The sequence below is a fragment of the Callospermophilus lateralis genome, chromosome 3 (genome assembly GCF_048772815.1).
Source record: "Callospermophilus lateralis isolate mCalLat2 chromosome 3, mCalLat2.hap1, whole genome shotgun sequence".
Classification (NCBI taxonomy): domain Eukaryota; kingdom Metazoa; phylum Chordata; class Mammalia; order Rodentia; family Sciuridae; genus Callospermophilus; species Callospermophilus lateralis.
In genome coordinates, this window is record NC_135307.1 from 197,226,713 (window position 1) to 197,242,392 (window position 15,680).

Here is a 15,680-nt window from a genome sequence, read left to right on the forward strand (position 1 = left end):
GGCAACCTGTGGAAGGCTGGGGGTGGGGGTGGAGGGTGCCCAGGGTTGCACCACTCCCCAAGGCAAATACCCCTCCCCATCACACACTGTCCCCTAAACCCTGCAGGGCAGGGCTCTGACCAGATCCAGGTGGGTGGCAGTGGCCCAGAGGGTGCCCACTCACACCCCTCCAGCACCAGACGGCCCAGAGGACCCCTCTTCCCGCAGCACAGGACTGAGCCAGCATGGTGAGGAGTGCTGCTCTGTCAGCCTGCTTTGCGTCCCCCCACCCTGGGACCCTGTTCAGCCCCTTCCAGACTGAAGAGTAGTGGAGCCTGTCTGGTGCTCAGCCTCTGGCACCCATGGGCACTGGGGAAGGAGGAGGGCTCAGCCAGCCAGTGAAGAGGCCCAGCCCCGCCAGCCCAGCGGGAAGCCTCCTCACCCAGCTCTCCCCACTAAGACCTCTTCCTGCTCAGCCAGCTGGAAGCCACGGGGGGCTTTCTGGGAGGCTTGCTGGGGGGCTGAAAAGTTTGAAGAGACTGGAAAGAGGCTGTGCTGCGTGGGGAGGTGTGACTGGAAAGACCCATTCCCCAATACCCCTTCGCACCGGAATCCCGGTTCCTTGGGCTCACCGAGTCCAGACTGCCCCTGACGGCACGCAGGGGCGGCCGTCAGTCTGCGGGGAGGGGACAGCGGCTGGGGCTGCCTCCCTCCTCCTCCACCGCCCCTCACCGCAGGGCGCGCCGCGCAGCCGCCAACTCAGTGGAGACGCGAGGAGCCGGGAGGGCGCGGGCGCGGCAGGAGGTGTGCGGAGCCTGGGTGCGCGGAGAGCGAGGCAGGAGAGCGCGAGCGAGGGAAGCGAGCGCGCCGGCAGCCGTGCGTGCGTTCCGCTGGCGCCACGGCTCTCCCGCGAAGCCCGAACCGGGCCTGGTGCTGTGCTCGGGGACCGCGCTGCCTCCCCGGAGCCCCGGTGACCGCAGAGACTAGAGATCGCAGGCAGCCCCCAGCCCGGCAAACGCAGAGCCTGGAAGGAGCCTGAGGAACCGCAGAGTGCGGACCCGGGAACACAGAGCTGGGAATCCGGAGAGCTGAGCCCCGAGCCCGGGGAGCCCCGGGCGAGCGCCAGCCGAGCTCTCCCAGGGCGGCGCGGTCGGCGTCCAGCGCTTCCTGACTGGACGGCGCACCTCCTCGCGTCTGCACCCTCCCCCAGCTCCTCTTCATCTGCCCTGCCTGAGGCGCGCCCACCCTTGCCTGGACTTCCAGCCCCAGAGGCGCAGGACAAAGCCGCGGACCCCGCGCCCACCATGCGCCTCAACAGCTCCGTGCCAGGCAGCGCTCGTGCGCCGGTCGCCGACTTCTTCCAGCAGCCGCAGTCAGAGGTGGAGGCAGCGCTCCTGACCCCGAGCTTGGTCAACGGCTCCAGCAACGTGTCCCAGCGCAGCCTCCCTGCGCCCAGCAGCGACCTGGACGTAAACACCGACATCTACTCCAAGGTGCTGGTGACCGCAGTGTACCTGGCACTCTTCGTGGTGGGCACCGTGGGCAACTCAGTGACAGCGTTCACACTTGCCCGCAAGAAGTCCCTGCAGAACCTGCAGAGCACGGTGCACTACCACCTGGGCAGCCTGGCGCTGTCGGACCTGCTCATCCTGCTGCTGGCCATGCCGGTGGAGCTGTACAACTTCATCTGGGTGCACCACCCCTGGGCCTTTGGCGATGCTGTCTGCCGGGGCTACTACTTCCTGCGGGATGCCTGCACCTACGCCACCGCTCTCAACGTGGCCAGCCTGAGTGTGGAGCGATACCTGGCCATCTGCCACCCCTTCAAGGCCAAGACCCTCATGTCCCGCAGCCGCACCAAGAAGTTCATCAGCGCTATCTGGCTGGCCTCAGGGCTCCTGGCCGTGCCCATGCTCTTCACCATGGGCCAGCAGAACCGCAGTGCTGACGGCCAGCACCCCGGAGGCCTGGTGTGCACACCCATCGTGGACACTGCCACGGTCAAGGTTGTCATCCAGGTGAGTGCCTCAGGAGAGAAGGGCAGGAGGAAATGGGCCTCATAGCCCCTCTCCGGGAGCCTGAGCACTTCCCTTTCTTTCCCCAAAGTAGTTTCCCGTGGTGTGCCCTCTGGGTGCCAAGGCCCAGAGAGCGGTCACTGAGAAAGGCCACTCCTGGGAGGCTGGGAGGGAGCAAGGGTGCCTCAGAGCAGCCCAACTCCTTCCCACTTCTCAGGCCAGCGTGGCCAGCCCCACACCCCTCAATCCCTCCTTCCATTGAAGGGGCGTGGAGCCCCAGTCGGTGACCTCCAGGGGGTTCTGAGATCTGGCGGAAACCTGAGTGTGCTCTCAGGAGAGGTCCCTTCATCAGCTTTTCTAAAGGCTTTGTGCCCTCAAGGGCTACACCCCAGGACTCTGCAGCAGGAGCCCCAGCTGGGCTCCCCCTGGGCTTCTACCCTGCCCTGGCCAAACCCAGGAGGTGGGGCTGAGGTTGATGCCACAGTGGGCTGCTCCCCGTTTAGCCACAGTCTTGCCATCTGTGAAGTGGGGTGATTACAAAGCTGGCTGTTTGAGAGAAGCTGGAGGTCTGCAGGGCCAGGAGCAGAAGCACTCCCCACTGCCCTGATGCTGCTGTGACGGTTGCTGCTGGGAGCTGGAGAGGACTGCGGGGAGCGGGCAGGGCCAGATGGCTAAAGGGGGGCCTGAAGGTCTGAGCAGAGCACCCTGGATCTCTGGCTGGAGCCCTCCTTGGAGTGGGTGTGGATGAGGTGGCAGCAGGCTGGGGAGTTCTGCTGGGCCCCAGGTGTGAAGGCCCGAGGTGTGAGGTGGGCGTCCACAGAGGAAGTTGGGCAGAAATGACATTTTGTACCGTGTCTTGAGTCTAAGATGTAGGTGGCACAAGGTACAGGCTTTCCTCCACCCCTGGGTGGGTAAAGAAGGCAGGGGTTGGGGGCCTGGGCAGGGTCTGTGTGCTGTGCCACACTGACAAGGGGCCGGCTGACTGTCCCCATCTGGCTGGCCCTTACCAGCGGAGGCAGCCTCCAAAAGAATTCCACAGTTGCCTTGGAAGCCCCAGTATGGTGAGGTGCAGCTTAGGGGACAGAAGTGTCAGGGCAGGGACAGCTGTCATCTGGCTGTCAATCCCTGGGTTTGACCCTCTGCCGGCCACTTCCGACAGGCGTCATAGGGGCAGAATAAACTCTTGGTCCCCAATGGCTGCACATAGAACTTGTGGCTCCCAGTGTCCACACTCAAGGGGCCCTCACTGGGATGCAGGGGACGCATCTTCTCCAGCAGGGCCCTCCACACCAGAGGCAGAAGCAAACAGGATGCCCCATGTGGTGGACGGTGAGAATTACCTTCCCCCTCTGTTTTCCTTCCCCAGGCCCTGTCCATTGTGGGCTGTGCCCGGGGGTGCCCTCTGCCTACTCAGTACCTTCCCCTGCAGGTTTGACTTGAAATGTCAGTGGCACCTGCCCCAGGAGCTACCTGGGCATAGCACAGGCCTCCCAGCTCCTGGGCTCCGTCTGGAGCAGCCTGGACTATTCTAATCACCAACAGCAGAGGAGGGATGGGGGGACTGCCTCAGCCCCCATCAGCTATCGGTCCCCAGAAACATCCTCTCTCTCCTGATGCCTGGGGACCCTCCACAATATCCCTTGGCCTCTCCAAGTGCCATTCATCTGGTTTTGTTGCTGGGCAGGTTGGGAGGCCTATTCAGCCTGGTCCTGGTCACTGGTCCCCTTAAGGATGCCTGTTGAGCCTCCACCCTGGGAGGGGCTCCGACTTCAGCAGAGGCAGCTCTGTAAGGTCCACTTAGCGCTCACTGACCTCCCCGGCACCTCCCTTTCTCTCTGAAGGCCTGGCTGTGTTCTTGTAGCGGCTGATTACAAGGACGCTCTTTCATCTGAGGCTCTGACCAGGCTACCAGAGTCCAGAGCACAGCACAGTGTGCTTGAAAAGCAAGCTCCTGAGAAGAGGCTCTGACCACCCCTCCCAACCGCACCACCGTCCACCGCCTTAGGAGTGGTTGCGGGAGGATCACTGTGCCCAGTGCCCATGTGAACACCACTCTCTACAGCACCTGGCCCAAGCTAGGGCATCCTTACCCATGCATCTCCCTCTCACTGATCACGTTTGGAAGAGTTAATGTGTTGGCCAATAAAATGGCCCCACCTTCCAAAACAGGAGGCCTCTCCCAGCTTGAGTGTCCCCCACAAGGTCTGCCGTCCTCCACATCCATGAGGCTCTGTCCTGGGCATTTGCAAGCAGAAGGCATGTTTGGAAGCAGGCTGGGTGTTGGTGGTGGAGTTTCTAAGCAACTTGGAAGCGTCACTGCTGAAGAGAGCCGGCCAGGTGCTTTCTGAGTGCAGCCTGAGTGTGGGGGGGTGGGGGGCAGACACAGGGCAGGGTGGTGGCCAGGACATGATGCCAGGCTTCTCCCAAAGGCCAGAGACCCGTGCTGGGGCCAGCAAGGTGTCTGGGAAGAGGAGCTGGGGAATGGGGGACCTACAGGGTGCCCAAGGGTTCCTCTAGGATGGTCATGTGGTACTGACCACATGGCTCCACCTTGAGTCCAAAGTGGTCCTGACATAGTCCAGGCCAGCCTCCTGCTCTGACCTTAGATGTCACAGCTCTGTGTTGCTGGCCTTGGGGCTGGTGGACAGGCAGTAGCTCAGGCAGGTCTTGGGCTCACACAACCAGGGAGTGTGTACTAAGTGTGCACACCTGCGTGGGGAAGATGGGCCAACTGGGGACAGATAGCAGCGGTCTGAGGGAATTGGGTGTCTAGTTCAATCTGCCCAAGGCCTCACTGTACCCCATCCAACCCCCAGCCCCAGGGCAGTCCCAGCACAGCCACCAGCTCTAAGTTCCAGGCACAAAACTTGACACATGCTGCCCCTACATGGGCTCTCATTTACCTAAGGACAGTGCGAGGGCCTAGGAGGCCCTGATTACCTCCAGCCCAGTGTCCTGAGGCCTGGGGCATATGCACGCACGTCGTGTGTACACACACACAGAGCACACACATGCACTGGGCACCATGCACTGCGTCCAGTCTGGATTCAGTGTCCCTCTGCAGGCAGGGCACAAGCACGTTGCTGCCTTTGTTGTATAAAGGGTGCTCTGGAATAGCCCTCCAGTGAGGGGTAGCATCTGAGTATTGCACACCCGGGTTAATAAAGGAAGAAGGAAGCAGAGCGCAGAAACCACCACATGCAATCCTGGAGCCACCAGCGCAGGTGCTGGTTCTCTGCAGCTGACGTCGCAGAGGACAGAGCGGGTGGACTGAGTCCAGGTGCTTGTTCACAGCCCTCTCAAAGCCTTCGAGGGAAACATGGAATTCAAGCCTGGCAGAGCCCTTGGATACAGCTACCAGCTCAGAGGACAGGCAGGGGACAAGGAACAGGGGAGACCCAGCATTAGGATGCCCTCAGCAAAATCTAGGGGCGAGCAGTGCCTGGGGCAAATAGCCAGCTTCCCCTGCGGAGAAACCGAACTGGGAGCTTGCAGTGAAGGCTCTGGGCGGGTGACGGCACCTCCTGGGTGCCCCTGGCTGTTTGTCCTGCAACTACCTGGGTAGAGTTTAAAAACGGCCCTTATCTCTTAGAGGCACATACAGAGAGATTTACAGACAGAATGCCGTTTACTGTCTGGGCACAGGGACACGGGGGACTGTGATGAAGCAGACTGGCCGCGAGTCTGCCATGGTGGAAACTGGGGATTGATTTTTTGTATATGTTTGAGATGTTTCAAGCTTAAAGTTTTTAGAGCTGGGACAATGGCCACATCTAGTCCTAGCAATTGGGAGGCTGAGGCAGGAGGACCAAGTGGGCCAGAATTCAAGACCAGTCTTGATCTAAAAAGGGTTTAAAAAAGCCTAAGATGCCCTAGGTGGAGAATCTGGTGTTTGGACAGCAAGTGTCACTGCAAGGCCCTGGGGAGGAGGGGCCATGTGGGGAAGAGGTGGGCTTGTGTCATGGCGCTGGCCCTGGCCTGCCTGTTGGGGCCAGGTGGTAGACACAAGATGTGCAAGGCAGCCAGGCAGGGTCCACACTTGCATCTGGTGTCCAGAAGGTGGAGCAGAGGCCAGAGCCACCTGTGCCCACCGCGAGGCTGGAGGGGGACACAGCCCAGAGGTGCTCAGGCAGGCAGGTCCAGTCTGATCCTCTCAGGTGTGCCGGGTGGAGAGTGGGGCACGCAGGCCCAGAGTTGGTGGGGCTGGCTCTGGCCCAGGGGATCTCAGGCGTGAGTGCCTCAGAGCAGCCCAGGGCCTCAGGACCCAAGCATGGGGCACTCCTGCAGTCAGACAAGGCGGTGGCATTCCAAGGACATTCGTCTCCAGGAACAAAGGGTCTGGAAGCTCACCCTCGGCTCTGCGGCACAAGCCCCCCAAGTGCCCAGGACGGCAGCCAGGACCGTCGCAGCACGAGCATGCACCGTGTCAGTGAGGCCTGGGACACCGAGAGGCTGGCGGAGAGCCCTCGATGTGACCGGTGGAGCTCCCGGGTCACAAGCAGGACAGGCAGGCCCCTCAGCCAAGCAGGGCAAGGACAGAGGGCACTTCAGACCACAGAAACAGTCCCATGTGGTCACCTGTGCTGTATTTAAGAGAGGGAAGGTCCTGAGCTTCTTATTTGTTGGGACAGAATCCCCAGTGTCAGGTGTCCTGTAGCCACCTGCAGACGTCCGCATTGACATGGACACTGGTGCTGTTGCTGCCTCAGTCCCAGAAATTGTTCCCTCCCCATCAAAAACACACCCTGCCCTGCTCTACAACCCTGCTCCTGCCTCTGCTCCTGCCCCTGCTCCACCCCCTGCCCCACCCCCTGCTCCTGCCCCTGCTCCACCCCCTGCCCCACCCCCTGCTCCAGCCCCTGCTCCAGCCCCTGCTCCTGTCCCTGTTCCAACCCCTGCTCCACCCCCTGCTCCACCCCTGCTCCTGCCCCTGCTCCAGCCCCTGCCCCTGCCCCTGCTCCACCCCCTGCCCCTACCCCTGCTCCAGCCCCTGCTCCACCCCCTGCCCCACCCCCTGCCTCACCCCCTGCTCCACCCCCTGCTCCTGCCCCTGCTCCACCCCCTGCCCCACACCCTGCCCCTGCCCCTGCCCCTGCCCCACCCCCTGCCCCACACCCTGCTCCACACCCTGCCCCACACCCTGACCCTGCCTCACCCCCTGCCCCTGCTCCTGCCCCTGCTCCACCTCCTGTTCCTGCCTCTGCTCCACCCCCTGCACCACCCCCTGCTTCTGCCCCTGCTCCACCCCCTGTTCCACCCCCCTGCCCCACCCTCTGCTCCAGCCCCTGCCCCACCCCTACTCCACCCTTGCTTACCCTCCTGCTCCACCCCCTGCTCCAGCCCCTGCTCCTGCCTGTGCCCCACCCCCTACCTCTGCTCCTGCCCCTGCCCCACCCCCTGCCTCTGCTCCTGCCCCTGCCCCACCCCCTGCCTCTGCTCCACCCCCTGCTCCAGCCCCTGCTCCTGTCCCTGTTCCACCCCCTGCTCCTGCCCCTGCTCCAGCCCTTGCCCCTGCCCCTGCTCCACCCCTGCCCCACCCCCTGCCCCACCCCCTGCCCCTGCTCCACCCCCTGCTCCACCCACTGCTCCTGCCTATGCTCCACCCCCTACCTCTGCTCCTGCCCCTGCCCCACCCCCTTCCTCTGCTCCTGCCCCTGCCCCACCCCCTGCCTCTGCTCCACCCCCTGCTCCAGCCCCTGCTTTTGTCCCTGTTCCACCCCCTGCTCCACCCCTGCTCCAGCCCCTGCCCCTGCCCCTGCTCCACCCCCTGCCCCTGCCCCTGCTCCACCCCCTGCTCCACCCCCTGCTCCACCCACTGCTCCTACCTGTGCCCCACCCCCTACCTCTGCTCCTGCCCCTGCCCCACCCCCTTCCTCTGCTCCTGCCCCTGCCCCACCCCCTTCCTCTGCTCCTGCCCCTGCCCCACCCCCTGCCTCTGCTCCACCCCTGCTCCACCCCCTGCCCCTGCCCCACCCTGCTCCACCTCTGCTTACACCCCCCCACCCGCTCCACCCCACCCCCTGCCCCTGCCCTGTCCCTGCCCCTGCCCCTGCCATGTCCCTTGTCCTGTCTGGACTTGGCCACCTGCTCTCAGGTAACCGCAGGCCTCTTCTCAGTTTTCCTTCAGACTCAGGTTTGAGGCACACCTCAGGCTGAGTGTAGGAGGGCAGGCCCAGAGGCCACTGTGGATTCCAACCATGTGACACCTGAAAAGGCACAGCTAGAGGGACAGGCACAGAGGGATGGCCAAGGGCCGTGAGCCTCGAGGGGCATCCTGTGTCCCGGCTGTGGGGGCTGCGGGGGCTGCGGGCTGGGTGTTCATGGAAGCTCCCTGAGCGGAGGCCAGGGGAGGCCATGGAGCTGCAATGGGGCAAGTCTGAGGCCCCACCCCCTAACAGCTTTCTGCAGGGTCTTCTACCCTGGATGGCCACCAAGAGCCCAGTGCCCAAAAGAACCAGAGGTAACCAGGGGACAAGAAGCCCCCAGGTGGCCCTTTCATGCCACTCTCAGCTGCTGTCACCCGGCTGGGGGCTGCAGATGGAGCAGGCCTACCTGGAGGTCGCAGTTACTCTGTGGCTGACGATGAAGGGCTTGTGATGGCACCTGGGCTGAGAAGGCTCAGTGTCATGCACACAGGGCTCCGGCCGCTCAAGCTGACAGCAGGCCATGCAGGTGCCACCACTCATACAGGGGGCGCCCAAGCAGTTTTCCTCCCAGAGGTTCCCCAGGCTGCAGGTGGCGTTGTGCCACCACCCACCCCCAGTGTCCTGCCATAGCTCCCACGCCATCAGGCCCGTGTCTGTCCACCTCCACTGAGAAGCATCTGCTGCCTGAGGCGAGGCCCAGGCCAGGCCTCTCCAGAACCACAGCTGGGGTTCTCCTGCAGGTCTGAGACGCCCCGTCCTTCCCTCCCTCCCTCCCTCCCTCCTTCCTTCCATTGTCCATGGAGCTCCCACTGCCTACAGGTCACATATGGCCACCAACTAAACTGGTGAAGTCTCTGCCCCGAGGGAGCTCAGGTGAGCCCAGGGAGTGGGTGCAGTCCAGCAGCAGAGAGTGGGAGGCAGGAAGGGAGGGTCGACGGCTCACAGGTGACAGTCTCACGTGGTCTCAGGGACGCACGCAGCATCAGTGGTGTGGGAAAGGAGGACTCCCCACAGAGGGGCGAAATACACCAGGGGCAGCTCTGTGCTGGTGTGTCCAAGGAATAGCAAGGGAGCCTGGGTGGCAGAGCGACTGGGCAGGTCAGGCCAGGCTTAACACCAGTGTGGTTCTTATGCTAGGAAAATGAGTGGCTCCTGAGCTCCTGCAGCGTGGCTGCCTTGTGGGGAAGCACTCCTGGGTCAGAGAGATTGGCCAGGGAGCTGCTGCAGCGCTTGGTCAAGGCGACGTAGACGGGCAGGGCAGACCAGCCAATTCTAGACCCGTGTTCCTCTTTTTCGAGTTTGTTTTTCGGTTTACATACTGTAAACTTTACTTGCTTGTTTCTGTGCTTTGACAAATGCACAGAACGTGAGCCCCCGTGGCAGACACTGGAGCGTCCCCTGCGCAACCTTGCTCTGTGCTCTGTAGCCGACCACCTCTCCTGGCCCCTGGCAACAGCCAACCCACCCTGCTCTCTGCAGCCAGGCCTTTTCCAAGATGGGAGCAAATGAAGCCCGGGGGCTGTGGCCTCTGGGGTCTGGCATCCGACGCACACAGAGGCCCTGCCACACAGGCACATGCGGCCTTGGGTGGGGTGTTCTTGGTGCTGTGGAGTCGGGCTCCATGGGGTGGAGGCTGCACATTCTGCTCTTCAGTTTGTCTGCTGAGGACCCTCAGGCCATTTCCAGTTTGGGGTGGTCTTGACCATTTGGGTGTGTGTACCAGCGTCTACCAGTTGGACTCCGCACAAGCATGAGCTTCCATTTCCTTAAGTAAACACGCAGGAGTCCCACTGCGGACCCTACAGGGAGCAGGGCTTGGCTTTCTGGGACACCGCCAGTGTTCTGGGAGTGCTGTCTGCTGCCGGGTCACCTGGCACTGTGGTCTCTGGTTGGTTCCCATGGGAGTCCTGCCATGGGTCTACTTTGCACTTGCCGACAGGGTCACTGCCCATCTCCCGGGTGGTCGGCAGCCACGGGTCTGGGTCGGGCTCTGCCCCAGGCTGGGTGGTGGTTTCTCAGGGTTACATCTCCATCATTCCTACGTCCTCTGCATATATGTCCCTTATCAGGCTCATGATTCCATTCCAAAGAGGGGCTTGTCCTTGCCCTCTCCTAACACTGTATCTACACAGTGAAAGCTTGTCACATTGACAAATTCCCACTCATAGGAACCTCACGGATTGAACTTTTGGCATCCGTGTCTCAGACCTCAGTGCCTGAGCCAAGGAAGTGCTACAGTTTTACGTTTGTGAGTTTTCTATGGTGTGTGAGGTATAGACACTTCAAGACCTGCATATCGGTTTCCAAATGCCCCAGCGCCCCTTGTGAAGAAGTGACGTTTGCCCCACTGAAGTCTCTCTGCAGCTTGGTCAGTCTGAATCAGATGAGCACAGCCGAGTGCTCTGTGCCCAGACCCTCACCTGCCCCTAATCTGTCGCTGATTCCTGTAGTTTGACAGTCAGTCTTTTGGTTAGCCTGGGCCTTCAATTTTGTTCTTTTTTTTTCAATTTTTTTTCTATTTTAATTTCTTTACCTTCTACCTGCTTTTAGAATTAGTTTGTTAGTATGTGTGAAAATCCTGCAGGGACTTTTGTTGGGATTATGTTAATACATAGGGGAGCCAGCCTTGGCATCTTTACATCAACCTCCCAATCTGTGAAGATGGTACATCTCTCTACTTATTTGGGTCTTCTTTGATTTCTTTCACACAGCAGGAATTTTCAGCATATAAGTCCTAAATATATTTTGTTAGGTTTCTAAGTATTCTTGTTTTGGGTGTTACCATACATGACTTTTAAAAAGTGTATGTATTTTTTATTTTTCATGGCCAGTATACATAATAGCCTTTGTATACTGACTTGTGTCTCACAGCCGTGATAAGCACACTTCCTGATCTAGACGGGTTTCGGGTTCCTTGGGGTGCCCCATGGAGAGGGCTATCTGGAGGGGGCGTTTTCTGCTTCACATGACCCATTGGTGGGACTGCGGCTTCCGGGGAGTGGTCACTAGGAGTGGTAGGAGCAACCTCCTAGCTTTGCTCTGGAGTTTTTCTAAATATGAAGATTTTGGTTTATATAAGTTTTGATGAGATGCTCTTCACCAAGTGAGTCTCTTCCTTTCCTGGTTGGCTGGGAGGTTTTGACCATGAATGGGTGTCGGGGTTTGGGCACTGATTTTGTGCTTCTCAAGTGGCTTCTCTTGGTCAGTCAGCACAGGGAATCGTCCTGACCACTCGTTCACGGTGCCAAACTGTACGTGGCTTTAACCATTTTAAGGGTAAGCTCCATTAAGCGCATTCACACTGCTGCGTGACCACCTCTACATCCAACTCCGGAACCTTCCACCTTCCCAAACAGAACTCTGTGCCTTAAGCATGACTTCCCACTCACCTGTCCCATGCCCCCTGGAAACCACGTTCTGCCCTCTGTCCCCATGAATGTGACTCCTCTCAGCGCCCGTGGTGAAGAGCGTTGGTTCCTGTCTGATGCGGAGCCGGCCACGTGTCCCTGGGATAAGCCTCGCGGGCTGTGCATTTGCTGTGTATGACCCGCTAACATGTCATCGGGAGTTTTCCCTCTGGTCTTGCTATGGGTTAATACTGTCCCCGTGAAGCGCGTGGGGAGGACTGCCTACCTGAGTTCTTAGAAGGGGCCATGGGGACAGCACTCCTCCTCTGAAGGCCTGATGGGACCCTCCCGTGAAGCCCTCCGGCGCGGGGTTCGTGAGGCTCTGGCGAGGTGCCGCAGTTCTTCTCGAGTAAGTTTGGCAGTCTGCCTTGTGAGAAGTTGGTGCACCTGGTCCGTGTGGTCAAGCTCGGGGCCTAGACTGCTGTCGGGGCTCCTCATGACCCTTGTGACGTCCCCTTTTCCATTCCTGAGGCTGACAACAGGCCTTCCCCTTCCTGGGTCGGCACAGCTGGGAGTTTGTGACGTTGCTGTTCCTGGAACATCAGCTTCGGTTTCACGGCGCTTTTGTTGACGTTGTGACCTGTTTTATTTCTAACCTTCCTTCTTCCTTCCCTGCTTGCTAGGAGATTAATTTGCCCTTTTTTCCTACATTTCTTAAGGTGGAAGCTTATATTGTTGTCTTTTGTAATGTAAACAATTAATGCTATAAAATTCCTCCTAAGCGTTACATCGGTGGCGTCTCAAATCTTTTGAAACTTCTTATGCTTATTTAGTTAAAAAGATTTCTGATTTCGGTTGCAACTCCCTCTTTGACCTTTGTGGTATTTAGAAATGTGTTTTTAAGTTTCTAAACGTCTGGGTATTTTCCAGATACCATTTGGTTATCCATCTCTAACTTTATCCTGCGACACTCAGAGAACTCTTGGGTTCGTGTCAGGTCCCCGGCTCAGCCTGTGGGGCGGAGGTCATGCCTGTGGGCAGCTCCTGCAGCTCTGCTGTTGCTGGGCAGGTTGTGCGAGGCCCCCTGGCTGGAAGGGTGGCACTCTGGAGTCCTAGTTGTGGTTGGTTCTTTAGCACATCTTCTTTTTCCCTTGTCTGTCTTTCCGCCTGTCCCACGAGGGTCCCCTCCTCAGGAGCACGGTCACCGTGGCTCCTTCCTCTGGCCCTCCAGGAGAGGTGCGTTTCCTGGCTGGCCTGGGGTGCACTTGTGCTGCTTCCCGAGCGTCTGAGTGCCGCTGTGGCGCCTGGTGCTGAGGCCTGTGGCGGCTGCGGGGTTTTCCTGCAGCAGGCAGCGGCCCGTGCGGGCTGCCACTTCTCCCTCACCATCTGTCGGTGGCAGTTGCAAAGTGAGTCCTGGCTTTGCGTCCTCTGCCAGGCTGCTCGGCTCTTCCCCAGGAGAGCGCCGTCCAGGGTGAGTCCTGGTCCTGGTGGCAGTTCTGGGTCCTTTAGGTGTCTTCCACGCAGGTCACTCAGGGCAATCCCAGGTTGTGTGTGGGTTCAGGTCAGGGGACCCTCGTTCTGACCCTCTCCTCTCAGACTCCTCCACACTCTCCGTGTCCGGCTCCTTTTCTCGGTCGGCTGGCTAGGGAGCCAAGGCGCCCGGGCTGTTTCCCGTTGACTTCTCAGGCCCAGCTGTGGGTGCTTTTCCTGTAGTGTCGCTGCGGGACCGTCCATCTGCCCCCCAGGTGCTCAGCCTGAGGAGGGCTGCTGGTGCCCAGCTGCGCCTGGCGCTCCTTCCACCTGACCTGCTCTGAGGGCTGTTTCCGGAAGCTGCTCTTTCCTTCCCAGCAGACTACCACTACCATCCAACTCCGGAACCTTCCACCTTCCATCTTCCTATTTCTTTCCGTATCTGGCAGTTTTTTACTCACGGGGACGTTGTAGAGGCCACATCATGAAGCCTCTGGGTTCTGTTATCTTCTTCTGAAGAGTGCTGGTTCTCCCCTGGGCAGGCGGTCCAGTGCAGACCACCCGTCCTGTGCTGTGCAGGCTTGATTTCTGCTTCCCAAGTGCAGATGTTAGTGCAGATCACAAGTGAAGACCCAGGAGGGCTCCTCTGAGGTCTCTCTGGATCAGGGATTCGCTTCAGGCCTGCTGGGCCTCGCTCTGGGCATGGTCCTCCCTCTGAGCTCACTTCCTGGCCCCTCTGCTGCAGGCATGGTGTGTCCACAGGCCTCTTCTCCAGCTCCAGCCTCTACAAATGCCCACTGCTTTCTGGCCAGCCTCTCACGGGGTTGGTCTGCACACAGCCCAGCAGCCTGGCACCCACAGGAAAGCCCTGCCTAGGCCTCAGAGCTGGCCTCTGCGGGTCCCTCTCCCTCCTCACTCTGCAAGATCCCCTCTCTGAGGGTCCCATCCCTGAGCTATGCCTCCTCAGCTTGTGGAGCCGCATCTGGCCCAGACTCCATCAGAAAAACCCAGGACGCAAGGGCCATGGAGGTCTCCTTGGTGCCCCTACTGTGGGGAGCACAGTCCAAGGCCCGTCCAGTGTCTGCATAGGACACCTGGTGCACCGTGTGGGTTTTATGGTTGTTTGTGGCAGAAGAGCTAGTCCAGGACCCCAAACGCAGGCCTCTGTACACTTTCAACACTGCTTTAAGCACTCAAAAATATCTGAGGCAGCTTAAGATGAAAGACTTCAGGTCAAAGGAATTATTAAAACAGTGTTGCAAGAGAATACATAGCAAAGAAACATAATGACCTTAGAAACAAAGTCAGGGACAGCGCCGCGTTGAGTAAATCTTACACCGAGGCTTATAAAAAAGAGCAGCATTGTTTGGACTTTAAAACATTTTTAGCCCGTTGTCTGTGAAAAGGTGAATTTATTGTAAATTTCAATAACTCTCCTTTGACGTATTTAAAGGTTAAGAGCGTCCTTCGGCGAGCTTTGTGTTCTTGGAACTTAAAACAGCTCCTCTATTTAAAAAGACACCACTCGGTTCTGCCCCTCGAGGTTGGAAGAGCACTGGCACTTTTCAGAAATGACCTGTTTGGGATGACCGACTGCTCGCGGCAGGCCTACTGATGCTGTGTCGGGAGCATGATTTCCCTGCTCCAAGGGTCCAGGAGCGACACAAAGCACGTCTGGGTCCTGTCATTGGGAGCCCATCCACCGTCTGGGGCTGTGCTGGTCTGGAGCCAGGCAAGGGCTGGCTCATTTGTACGCCTGTCTCCTCGGGCCGTGTGCCCAGCAGGATGTGCACAGTAGGAAGCGGCTGTCGAGGTCACTATTTATTGCCTGGAGGGGAAGAGGGAGCCTTCGCATCTGGCTGATACACCCGGATCTGACAGGATCCCTGCACCCCAGGCACTGGCCACTGGCCTCTCCCGGCACCCTCCAAGGACAGAGTAGCCAGCATGGGCAGATCCTGTCCAGCCCAGAGTCCTTCCTGCACGGGGCAGCCTGGACCTCTTCTCTGATCGGAAGTGCAGCCGGGGACCCTGCCTGGATCCTGCTTGGCCAGGATCGGCCACCTTCCTGCGTAAGAGACAGGCAGACAATGGAAGAAGGAAAAGTTCATTTCGTGCTATTTGATCAAATGGGGGAGAAGCAGCTGGATGCCTCTCTGTCGGCCCCTTGGAAGCTCTTCCAGTTCACAGAAATGAAAGTCAGGTGGCCCCTAGGCAGGTCAGCCATGTGCTCAGCCAGGGAAAGCCAGAACGTCAGGCACTTCCTAGGGCCGGTCCCCAGCCTGGAGGGGAGCCGCGTTCAGAAAGGCAGTTATCAGGAAGCTGCTCTTAGTTCCAAATGGAGTCTGCCTCACCCAGACTGTCATCAGTAAAGGGACCCCAGGACATCACCCGGTGCCTCCCACCACCACTGACAGGCCTGGGGAGCGGGCTTCCCCAGGGAAAAGCATGCAGATTTCTCTGATGCCAGCTCTGGGGGCCTCACCACTCACCAAGTGGTCTCCAGGGCATCTTCCCCTGAGAGCAGGTCAGGAGGGAGGCCCCATGTCCCTGTAGGATGGACAAGAGCACCCTGGAGTAAGGGCTGAGCAATGCTGTGTCCCTGTGCTGGCAGCCATGCTCATAAGAGGCAGGGTGGGGATGGCTGTCCCCATGGTCCCTCAGTCCCCACAGGCCCAGCATGAGTGTGAAGGCCCATTTGCAGAGATGGACTGCACCTCAGG

At 59.6% G+C, this 15,680-nt stretch overlaps 1 protein-coding gene across 1 annotated transcript in view; it reads left to right on the top strand.

The window, feature by feature from the left end:
- Positions 1-1,283: 1,283 nt before the first annotated feature.
- Ntsr1 (neurotensin receptor 1) overlaps positions 1,284-15,680 on the top strand; it is a 25,915-nt gene continuing 11,518 nt past the window's right edge. The window contains exon 1 of the mRNA XM_076849242.2: positions 1,284-1,997. Coding sequence (XP_076705357.2) covers positions 1,284-1,997 — 714 coding nt within the window. The remainder of the gene's footprint in view (positions 1,998-15,680) is intronic.